General features: G+C 36.5%; 1 protein-coding gene across 6 annotated transcripts; it reads right to left on the reverse strand.

Annotated features, from left to right (window-relative positions):
• Positions 1 to 63: 63 nt before the first annotated feature.
• Positions 64 to 8,281, reverse strand: LOC144850903 (uncharacterized). 6 transcript variants are annotated; one of them, XM_078708414.1, is made up of 7 exons: positions 8,142 to 8,281; positions 6,922 to 7,055; positions 6,340 to 6,616; positions 5,468 to 5,704; positions 4,843 to 5,084; positions 4,114 to 4,338; positions 64 to 3,658 (listed from the first exon to the last, which is right to left on the reverse strand). In XM_078708414.1, the coding sequence occupies exons 2-7, from the start codon at positions 7,045 to 7,047 to the stop codon at positions 1,838 to 1,840; spliced, it is 2,928 nt and encodes a 975-aa protein (XP_078564540.1). In that variant the 5' UTR covers positions 7,048 to 7,055; positions 8,142 to 8,281; the 3' UTR covers positions 64 to 1,837. The 6 variants fall into 6 exon arrangements, with proteins under 6 accessions (XP_078564540.1, XP_078564539.1, XP_078564535.1 ...); XM_078708413.1 differs by having other exon boundaries at positions 64 to 3,655; positions 6,910 to 7,055; XM_078708409.1 differs by having other exon boundaries at positions 6,910 to 7,055.
• Positions 8,282 to 12,442: the final 4,161 nt, after the last annotated feature.

Here is a 12,442-nt window from a genome sequence, read left to right on the forward strand (position 1 = left end):
ATGGACTGGTACATTATGTTATACATTTTATAAACATATTAAAAAACCAACTGCATCAAAACCTAATCACTCCAGTTGTACTTTATTCTATATAATAATGCATTTAAAAATCATAAATGTTAGAAAAAAATTGATAACATGTGTACAACTAGGTGTAAATTTATTCTAAACGATCAAATATTTTCATTTAATTTCAATAAAGAAACATTTACTTTACAGTAAACAGAAGATTTCAATAATATGCTTTAATCTAAAAGTACAACCCACTAGCTTAACAGTTTTAAAAACTTTCAAAAATGTGTCCAGTCAAACCAGACTCTCCGAGATTCTAAATTCATATGCCTATACATAAAATGCATTCAAAATACTGGACATCCACATTGAGCATCAGTCCGATGAACGGAGGAAACGGCAGGCTACATCTTCAATCAATTGGAGAGCCGACTTGTCAATTTTTATGTTCCCATTTTTCATTATACTGATGATATTAACATTTTTGCATTATTTATGACAAATATTTGGTAGGTTAAAAACACTATTGACTACATACCTAGTGTGCATATCATTTTCTAACACCACTGCTGCACATGAAAGTATCCAATACATTCAATCACTTGTAAATTATATTTGGAATGCACTTAATAACCGAGTTTGTATATTTTTAAAATCATAAATAAAACTTTTACAATTTCACAATTTTAATCAGATACAGTAGAAGGCCTTTTTGTGACATCCCAATTCAGGGGACATCCCAATTCAGGGGAAATCCCAATTCAGGGGACATCCCAATTCAGGGGAAATCCCAATTCAGGGGAAATCCCAATTCAGGGGAATTCCCAATTCAGAGGACATCCAAATTCAGGGGACAGCCCTATTAAAGCGACACTTTCGCGTGGAACAAACAGGAGGCAACATATGTTTGACCACTATGGCCAATGCCTATTGAGGGGACAGTTTGTTTGAACCTGAAGATGTCCCCTTAATAGGGTTTCTACTGTAGTGAAAATGCTACCATTTTAATGTGGCAGTAACAATTACTAAAAAAAACTCTACAAAATTGATATCTATACATAAAATACAAAAGACTGAATTACAATACCAATGATGATTTTCTTATTAAACATGACAAAATAATAATTTAAAATTCCACATTGCATTGAAGCGAAAAACCCAAAATATGTTACAAGTCAGCAATGCACACAAAATGACATCAAGTCACATAAATACATTATTAAAAGTATGAAGGTCATGAGAAATGAAATTATATACATAAATAGAACAGAAATAAACACTACACAACGAATTTAGCACTATATGGAAGCTCTCAAGCAAAATAATGAATGCTATCAACTGAAAGTGTTGGACTATTTACAAATACATTTTGTTTCCACCCAATTCTGTACTGTATCTCCACATATGGTATAATACACCCAGTACCATAGCCAAACTCTGTAACACAGTGTCACATATGATGTCTGTATTTAAATTAACGCCAGGCTTATGATACAAGCATCACATGTGATAGATATGCGACACTGTATCACAGAATTTGCCTATGATACTGGCAAAATTATAGATACAGTATGTAGAATTGGCTATTATTTCTAACAATTATAAACAAGAACCACACAAAGTGATTTTAGCATATCTTAACAGGTGGACAGCGGACAATGGACAACCAGCTCACTAGAAATCAACTAAAATCAATTGAATCAACTTTAATGGTGTTATGGAATTTGCATATTTATACCAATACACTTTTATAATAGTTTATAATACCGAATCATTATGTTAAAATTTGTATTGTACATACAATCGTGTTGCTGAAGAAATCCATTTACTGCTCTTCAACAAAAAGATAAATGGTGTTATCCCCATCTTCTTCAATCTCTTCTTCTATTGGTTGTTCAATAACTTCAGTGACCTCTTGCATGTCAACATTAGCTGGTGTCTGTTGTTCCTCTGTGAGTTGTTGTGGTGGTTGCTCCTGTTCCTGTAGTGTGCTCGTCTCGACAGGAGGTACAGCTTCAACTTCTTCTACCTCTTGTACCACTGCCTGCTCAGAGCTCGTCTGTGGCAAGTTTTCTTCGACTTGTTGTTTCTGAGCAGTTTCATCTATTTCCATCACAATTTGCATAGCACCTTGTTCTTGTGCGTCAACTTGAGCCTGGTCAGTGCTTTGAGCCTGTTCAGTGCCTTGTGCTTGTTCAGCTACTTGAGCCTGTTCTGGTGTAGCAATGGAACTGCTTTCACCCTGTTGAATCTGTTGTTGGATCTGTTGCAATTGTTCGTTCGTAATTTGTGTAGCTTCAGCTCCCCCTTCAACAACAGTAGATGTTTCGCCTTCGATCGATGTCAACTGCCCATCAACTACATGCAGTGTCTGCTCAACCTGTTGCATTGTACCATCAGGACCTTGAGTCACAGTCAGAATTGTCACTGGCACACCACCTTCAACATTCATTCCTTCAGTCTCTTGAAGAACTCTGCCAATAGCATTCTCGACAACTTCTGAAGGAATACTCTGTCCATCTCCTCCCTCTTCAGCGCCAACAGCTCCCATAATTATCATCTTCTGTCTTCGCGAGACCCGCTTTGATGGAGAATCGTCTTCCGACTCAGATCTCTTGCGCTTCAAGTCGGGGAACTCCAAAATGTGACCATGCTTAATCCTAGCATGATTGATACAGGTCTGACGGTGTTTGAAGGTCTCGTCGCAATCGGTACATTGGTATGGTTTTTCTCCTGTGTGAACCCTCATGTGTATCATCAGATGGCGTTTCTGGGGAGCCATATAACCGCACTCACCACACTTGAATATTTTCTCACCACGATGCATCTTAATGTGTTGAGTATAGCTGTATCTATCGGTGAATCCATTCTCACAGAATTTGCAAATCAATGCCTCTCCTTGGGTGTGCATCTTCTTGATGTGGGTCTTCATGTCGGCAACACGTCCAAAGCTGGTCTCACAAAATTCGCACTTGTGCTGCGGCCGGTTTCCCGTATGCTTCCACATGTGCTCTTTCAAGCTGCTCTTTTGTGAAAAGGACTGGTCGCACTCACCACATCGGAATGGCTTCTCTCCAGTATGGATACGCATGTGACGTTTCAACTTGTAGTTATCGGTACTTGCATAGTCGCACAAAGTACATTTGTACGGCTTCTCACCGGTATGGGAGCGCATGTGTCTCTTGATCTTACTCGCTTCCACACTAATATAATCGCATAGTGGACACTTGTGGGGTTTTTCGTGAGTGTGTATGTACTTCATATGGCGGCCTAACTCGCCAGATGTTCCGAAAGCCTTATCACACATCTGACATTTGTACGGCTTGGTTCCGGTGTGAGTGTTGATGTGGTTTCTCAGAAGTGTTGAGGTTCTGAAGATACGGCCGCACATGTTGCACTCGTGAACCTTTGGTTGACGTGGGCTGGTAGGTGACTTCTTCACACGATTGAAAACCTGATCAATAAGACGGCCATCATCAAATTTCGGAACAACAAACTTTTTGCCTTTCTTCGGTGTGTCGCCCTTGTCTGACTTGCTTGCGGTAGTGACCGGAGCGTCATCATCTTCACCAGCGTAGAAGTCATAAACGGAGTGGTCTTGACCTTTGCCCTCTTCGGCGTCTACCTCACGCACAATAACAATCTGCTAAAAGAAATCGTGACACAATTACATTTCCAAATTCAATAAATTATTAGTAGGTGTTTTGCAGGGACAGATCAAGGATTTTTTTAATGCGGGAGCGTTAACCTATAATATAATAGCCGAAAATAGTTGTCAAAAGGGGGGGGGGGGGAGAGAGAGCATGTGCCTCTAAAGATCTGTCTACACTATCAAACCTTATGTTACAAAAACATGTGATGTGCCCATCACATGATGTCACTACCATATCACTACCATATTTGGGCACATCACACCTTTTTTGTTAAACTAGTTTGATAGTGTAGACAGAGCTTAATGCAACCCTGTGTCCAGGAAAGTTTTGCGCTAATCTACGTTAACCATTTGAATACAAAAATTACTTAAACAGATATGTCTGTTGAGCACAATGGTTACTCAATATGCCAATTCAAATGGAATAGACCAAATGTGCGATATCCTACCTGTGTCTGCACTTCCTCTGTTCCATCAGCAGACGGAGCATCAACCACATGGACAACCTCTCCAGACTTGCCAGCAACTTCAGTTGCCTGCGACACTTCTAGCTCAGTGTAAGTAGACTGAGCCTGGCCCTCAGTCACTGCTACTGGTGTTTCTCCGTCTAGGGTCTGAATGATGGTATAAACCTGGCCAGATTGGTCGGTAGCCTGGATGGTGGTCGTTTGATCCTAGATTGAAGCAAAGTAGATTTTGTTGTTTAAAATAACGTTTAGTTGACAATAAGGCAAATTCAAATGTGATGTGCCCATATATGGACGTGATGATGTCATATCATTACCATATTTGAGCATATCACTACCATATTTGGGTACATCACACTTTTTTTGTCAAACTAGTAGTAACAGACTGGTAGTGAGAAAATTCATATCTAAATTTATATATATCCCATGCGTTATCCTTGAGGTCACATTTGCTAATTTCTTTACATCCTGATTGGTCAGTAAACTCTCTCTTTGGCTTTTATATGAATAAATTCATTCATCAGAAAATCAATGAAAATAGTATGTACAATTTTTTAAAATATGAAATAGGGTCTCAGGTAACCAAGAGGGATTGTATGTTTTATAATACGGTATTAAATATTAAATATATTGTTGGTGGGAATTTTATTGCTAGCGGGGCAATATCGAATCACAGTAGGACCAAACATATATTGTATTAAGGTGACATACCTGTGTAGATTGGGAGACAGGCACAAGGTGTGGTAGGTTGGTTGTTTGGTAGACAACATTACCTCCAACCACGTTCACTGGATCTGAGAACGCTAGAGGGCCTACTCCTTGAGCACCACTAACATTACCATCATTCTGCATGGCAACCATTAAAACCTGTTGCTGCGTAGACTCCTGGTCACCTTCTTGAGTTACCATAACCACCTGTTGTCCTTGCCCACTCTGCAGGCTCTGTAGTGCCTCTGTAACAATATAAGTTTGATATCATTAAACATAATAAATAGCATTTATTCTGGACTACCTGCAGTCTTAAGGACGATTGAAGCATATTAATTGAAACGTCAAGAAACTAAACTAAATTTTCAGAACTGCATATGTAATGTATTGCAAACTATAGCATTATAACATTAAATATGGTAATCAAATATTAACTTCTACTTTTGTATAAACCATATTTATTTGTCCAGTAGGCCTAATTTAAAAAAAGGGAGGGAGGCAAACTCAAGTTGTATTTCTAAAGTTTTAACTATCCTGTTATGCCACCCACCCTAACCAGCCTGTAGCTCATTATAAAGCCTTCCACTCATCCTAATTTCAGCCCGAAAGAAAATCCACCTAAACTCACCAGCAGTACTAAGCGACACACTCTGCCCAGCCTCCTCAATCCCTTGTATAAATGCCTGGCCCATACTCTCTGCCATAGTCTGTACATTGGCAACGGTTTCAGTGGTGGTGTGACCATCAATAGTTGTAGTGATTGGAGCCGAGAGGTTTGCTGAAGCGTTGGCTAGTAGCTGCAATGTCTGAGTTATGTCCATATCAACATGATCATGGGTAACTGTATGGGTGTTACCTTGTACCACTGAAACAGAATGATAGTAAATGTAAAGGTGTATTTATTATGGTCCTCAAGCTTAACTGGAAACTGGGGAAATTCGGGTTAAGTCACCACAGCAGCCAGCAGTGCAGCGCCTACCAAATCAGCTTCCCTTGTTCTATTCAAATAGTGTACCAATTTCAACATGCACTATATGTACACAAGACCAACAGCTTTACATCACATCCAAAGGACGAGGCAATGAAAGTAAAGCATCTTGCCTAAGGATACAATCAGTATGATACAGATAGGCTCGAACCCATGCTTATGACATGCTAGTCTGATATTATCATTACACCATCACTCTTCGGTATACTGTATACAGCATCCGGTGCAATGTTCCCAGACGATCTCCCATCCAGAACACAACTACTATATTGTACAAACTACAAAGGACTGTAGGCTGTATGTCATTGTAGAATAGGGAGCTTTAGTTTTGCGACGATCGGCAGCCTACAGCATACATTGATTTTTCATCCTCTAGACGTATCTAGAAATCACTAAACTTCCTGACATGCACACAATGAATTAAAATGACCTCTTGTTCGTAGGTCATCGCAAATTGAATGCTTTCTACTGTGGCAGGACAACAGCAGTTGAAATAGATTTTCAAATCTTACCATTAACAGATGTTATAGCTTGTGCTGGCTCAATCTCTTGCACAGGTATAGCAACAGTTTCTATCTGTTCAGGTACATCTGCTTCTGTCACCTGCTCTGCAACCTGTACTGTAACTTGTACATCGCTCTGCTCAACAACCTCTGTGATCTCTTGATTCTGTATTTGTTCTGTAGTCACCTGTTCTGTGGTTACCTCTTCAGCTGTGTCAACCTCCTGTTGCACAGAGGGTACAATATCACTGGCCACAGCTACTTGGGTTTCTACAGGTTTTTTTACCTAAAAAACGGAAGCAAATTGTAGTTTTGAAGAATTACACATGTTTCGTTATTAAAACTATTTATTGGTCATCACATTTTTTATAATAAGCGATACACACTACAGTACGAGCGAGTGGCCAAGCGGTTAAACACAAATGATTTGTCAGGTTGCTGAAAAATACAAATATTTTTTTTTATATTTGTTAAATTTTAGGGGCTAAAGCCTGTTTAGGCCCCGCCTAAATCCGCGCCTGATAAACAAAATTCTTGAAAAGTTAAAATAGTGTTTCAGTAGGTTTAACTAATGTTTACCTGTTCTGCTACCTGTGTCGTTGATGAAAGCTCCTGATTGAAGTTTTGCAAATATGTCTCTAAGACGTTCATTGAAGCTGGGTCAACAGTAGTTGAACTCTCGGCTGTTACAGCTGTTGCGTCTCCACCACCTTCCATGATAGAAGCTACAGAGGATACAAGATATACATTTAATATAAACTTCAAATCAGAATTTCTGATTTTCAGAGAGAGGCTGGTACGGGTGGAGTCAAACTGTAAACTACAAAAGATTTAGTCACTCATTTTTAATTAACCATTGGATTGGATATTATACTATTAAGGCGGAGACCAATATATGGCATGGTTTTTGTCAACCACCTGCATGTAAAATCGGCCCTGTATAAAAGTAAAAGTACACCTTTGTTTTTTTAAATGCCAATTCAATATTTCATTTTCTGCTGTTTATTTCACATTACTAAACGTTTTTGACGTCTATATAGCACTAAAATTGAAGTTTATTGTTAAAATGCAATTAGAAACTTTCAGTGCTTAGAATTTAGGATGACCCATTAATTATCACTAAAATGGTCATGGTACTAGAATATAAGTGGCAGGCTAGTAGTAGGGGATATCCAGTAGTAGTACAGTAGGATTAATTTCTTAAAAAGTCTACTAGCCTCTTTAATCTCAATTGTTTGGGTCTATTTTTATGTAAAATGACTGCATTATAAAAAAAAAGGGAGGGATATTGAATGCATTAACATAATTTTAATTCATGGTACTTTTTAAAAGTTATAATCACTGGCAGATCCAACAGGTTTCCTACACAATATAGCGAGATTCCCTCGTTAATTCGAAGTGTGTATTTTTCTTATTTTGAGCTTCAAAAAGCTAAGCCCGGTGTAAACCAGGAGAGGGAGGCAAACAAAGAACAGGCGGGAAGCACGCCTCCAATTTACCTAGCCTACGCTATCATCACACCAAAATTCTATTGGGGGCGCGAAATAAAACACCGCCACCAAGTCCTAAATTATAAAAATACACATTTAAAACTTACATAGAACCTTTAAGTGGTGTCTTGTGAGCAAATATGGGTCCTATTTGAGCCAAGTTAATGCATACATTAATAGAAAATGACCAAAACGTTTAGCATACTCTACTTTTTACCTGTATATCTAATTATGCCTCCGAACAATTTTCCCGTCCATGTAGGGGGCGGGCTATGTAAAATTCCCTTGTTTTTCTATAAAGAACAAATAAAAAATACTTACTAGCTCAGCTATGATGGAGAATAGAAGCTATTTGTTTAAAAACACGGTGGATTGAATCAATATCTGGACTATATATGGATACAATCCAGTGTAAAATGTATGGTTTACACGCCCTGGAAATAGCTTTTTAGCGCCTACAATATGGCGTACCCTATTACGCATGCGTCAATTCTTATGCTAAATAGGTGGTCTTTTGTCCTGTCGCGTTAAAGGCATTTTTCTTTATTCGACATTGTTCTGCCTATAGCAGATGACGCCCAAGTCTGGATAATTTTCCTAAGTACTTCTTAAAAATTAATATCCACTGACTGAATAATTTCAGATAAATAAAATACAAGTGTAACTCTAAATTGACAGAATACATCTTGAGAATTTAATTTTTAGTCTACAATGAATGTGTATTGTATTTTATTACATAGTATGCGACCCTTCTTTTAAAAAGTGATTATACTGTAATAACAAAGAAAATAAACATTATATGCACATTTTCAGTCTAATCTAAATTAATTACCGACTTCACTAATAATAATATTCAAGTATCCTTTTGAGTCTTACATTTAATTTTGTTTAAATAATTTAAATGTTTGTTTCATCGAAAATAAATTAAAGTATATATTTTTTAGTTGTCAACGATTACGGATAGGTTCAAGCTCTATGTTAATTTGTGTTTTTTTTTTTTCTGTAATCATTTTTCGGTTATTGTATTATCATAATACACTTTTTATGTGTTTGTACATATGGCTTAAGTTTTCTTGTATATTAATTTTTGCTACATAATTTTCTTTATTTTTGTTTTAATTGTTCTTAATCTTATTAATTAAGGGTCTACTATTTCAAGAGCCTTGCCTATCTTCGGCCAAAATAACGCCAAGCGCACGGTAGCCTACTGTTAAGAAAAAAAAAACTAAATAATATTATAAAAATATACAGTAAAATCGGGTCCTATCATGGAGGAATTACTGTACCCGTCATTTTCCTATCAACTTCAATGTTATGACGTATAAGGTATTGTGTTTGCTGCCCTCTAAAATATCACAGAGGACGAGCTATATTTTGCAGTCGTTTTTGATGAGTATGATGTATCAGTTATATGCCGTCCTCGTCCATTCTGCAAAAAATATCTCGGGCCTAAATTACAACATTAGCTCTTGCTTTGATATATACATTTATAAGTATTAATAATAAGTATTAATAAGTATTTTTTAAAGCATTAAATTAATTTTAAATTGCACTGAAACAAAATACATTTTACTGCACTAAATATTTTAATCCTGATAATATTAAAATTCTATATCACGCAATATTGACGTGATCCTTATTCTTTGCTCCATGCTATGATCAAGGCAAACTGACCAATTAAGCATCTTTTAATATCTTTATTAATCTATCTAATAATCTTAATATCTAATTGTGATATTCTATATCACATTTTTCATGTATTTTTTATTTATGTGTAACCGCCGAGTAGAAAGTCAATTAGGGCAATTACAATCCAGATAGGACCTACATTTAATATGTTGGTGGGTGCGTAGCTAGAGCCTACTAAACAATATCAAAACAATTATTAAGTAGGCCTACTTAGTTCTAAAATTACTAGTTCATTTTTCCTTGATGTGCAGATTTAATCCATTGCAAATTGGGCTACAAGTGTATTCTATAATTCAATTAAACGCATTATTCAAATGTAATCCACGGAGCATTATTAATCTCTCAAGGCCTAAACTTCGATATGCATTTAGTATTTCACAAATATAGGTTTAATTGTTATGTAACTTACACGTGGAATGTATCTTATTTTTACTTGAAGGCCGTATGAGTAACAGAAATAAACGATTATGATATCTTATTTTGAGGAAGCGCATTCCACCACCTGTGGTCAAAGACGGCGTGACGGGCGGAATGAAAATGACCCCCAACGTTTCTTATTAGTGGCGGGGTTAAGTTACACCCATGGGCGTATAATACCTTTACACACACCCATGTCCACAATTGCGATTTTGTCATTAAATGCAAGGTAGATACTGGTGACACAAAACATTATTATTAAATTAAAGCATGTTTGACGCGCCATGGGATCGCTCATAGGACGGACAATATAAACAATTACTGTATAATGGTAAATAATGTAAAAATAATTTAACTCTAACATTGCATTCCCGTTTGTATTATACTTCACGTATGTCGCCATCATAAGTCGTATTATGTGAATATATTCTAACAAAATAATACAAACATGGTACGGTGATCCAGGGAAGAGTGAAATTACACACTCTTCTGCAGGAACAATCATAAACTGCATCGATATATTATACACATTTTATTTGATAATTCTCGAAATGTACCATTAAAAAATGTCTTAAATCTTGAATCTATATTTCGAAGAAGTATGAATATTGAATTTTGGCGTCGTTGGACGTGAACTTTCGCGATACCGTTGGTACAGTAACAAGTTGGTTACAGCATGGAGGTAAACAAATTTTACCTCCATGGCTACAGTTGAGCGAATCAATAACAATCAAAACACAATAATAAAAATTCGATAGATAATGTGACAGTAATAATAATATTTGGGAGTTATTATTATGTTTAGGTCTATTAATCATATTTGTTTTGTAGCAAAACTGACTCAAATCAAACGATTAATAAACATTATATGTTCACTGAGCCCAGATTCTTTCCCGGTGGCCGAAAACCATAATATTGTTTTAGCATCCGTTCACACTAGCACATTTCAGATAAATAACAAGGAAATGTAACTAAATTTACATAGAATTAGTAATTATAACAAATAACCGTTAATAAAAATCAATGAATAATTATTCTTTATGATGTTAAACGAAATAATTGTATGTATCATATTTCACCAAATTATTTCTGGCTTTATAGGGCCCGTTCAGACTACAAGTTAACGTACGGTACCCGCTAATTCTTCCTGTAACTTTTGTGGGTTGGTAACCAACCAGGACCACCACCGGAGCCATGTAGAGGACCTATGTAATTTGCAAAAAAAAGTGTAGGCCTAGTACTGTACAGATATATAAGTGCAACCTTGATATATGCAGGTTTTTAAATTGTTGAACTCTTACAATATTATTTTAATGTGTACTTTTTTTGTAAATAAAAGCGGAAAATTAAGCGGTTCTATTAATAGGTGGATTATTCGCTTGACTGAGTTTTGTTTGCTGAATTCGTTGACTGTTTTAATTTTTTTTGTTGGGCGCTTCTTCATCCTGAATAAAATTAGGTCTTTTTTGTGATCAATCAAAGGTTAGGTCATCAACCAAGAAATTCTACTACAGGGTAATAACCTGGGCGGGGAAATGAGAGGAATATAATTTTTCGAGATTTTAATTCGGCTAGGCTGGGGTAACGAGTGATGATAGCCTTGTCCGATATCACTTGTCAGTCTATGGGGAGCCGACGGTGTGGTAGCGTTTCATAATTAGTATGTTAAATGAAATAAGAAATACATATGTAATAAATATCATCCACGAATGATGTGTATGGTTATTCGAGGGCATAGGCCTGTTTTAGGTAAGGATATGAATGAGACGCCTGCTGTCTCAAGGGCAATTTCATAAATACCTATTTATTTCATTTCGATAAAAAGAACATTTGTCTTTTTCAACAAGTGAATGTTACGGGTGAGTGCGTCTTAATTAACATGACATACTTTAAGCATTAGCATTTAGTAATATAATTACTGCGTTATAATGTTGTAATTGATTTAGTATGTTAGATAACAGCAACCAAATATTTGGGGGAAAAAATAATAATTCAGCACCTAATATAACGTATACCGGCAATTTTTAAATCTTTATAAGCTTGGTACATTGTGTTACCGGTTGTAAAGCAATTGTTAAAATCTCTACAAGAGAAGATTCTTTTGCAAACGAAAAACAAAGGCCTATAATTACCTTTATACACGCTATATTATTACCGGTTTTGAGAAGCATATTTAACGGGTTTAAATCGCATAACTACTCACAGGATCTCGCATTGAAAGTGATCAGGTCCTCCAATATTCCGAAAAGCAATAGTGCTACGACGAGCTGTTCGGATCACCAGGAGCATGATCAAGACACCATAAACTTAAACTGAAAATTCTTAAACTATTATAATGCTCATTCACACTTGTGTTTCGTTTCACGGAACGGAAGACGGCGCCGTGTGAATGCACTCTTATACCAGCTACGAAGATCCATGCTCCTACCCTCAATTATATAGTGTGACGTAGTATACAGCAAGTTTAATACATGGAATTTACTTGGTCGACTTCTCGATATGGAGTAGTTGGAAGA

This window comes from Antedon bifida, chromosome 8 (genome assembly GCF_963402885.1).
Source record: "Antedon bifida chromosome 8, ecAntBifi1.1, whole genome shotgun sequence".
NCBI classification, from domain to species: domain Eukaryota; kingdom Metazoa; phylum Echinodermata; class Crinoidea; order Comatulida; family Antedonidae; genus Antedon; species Antedon bifida.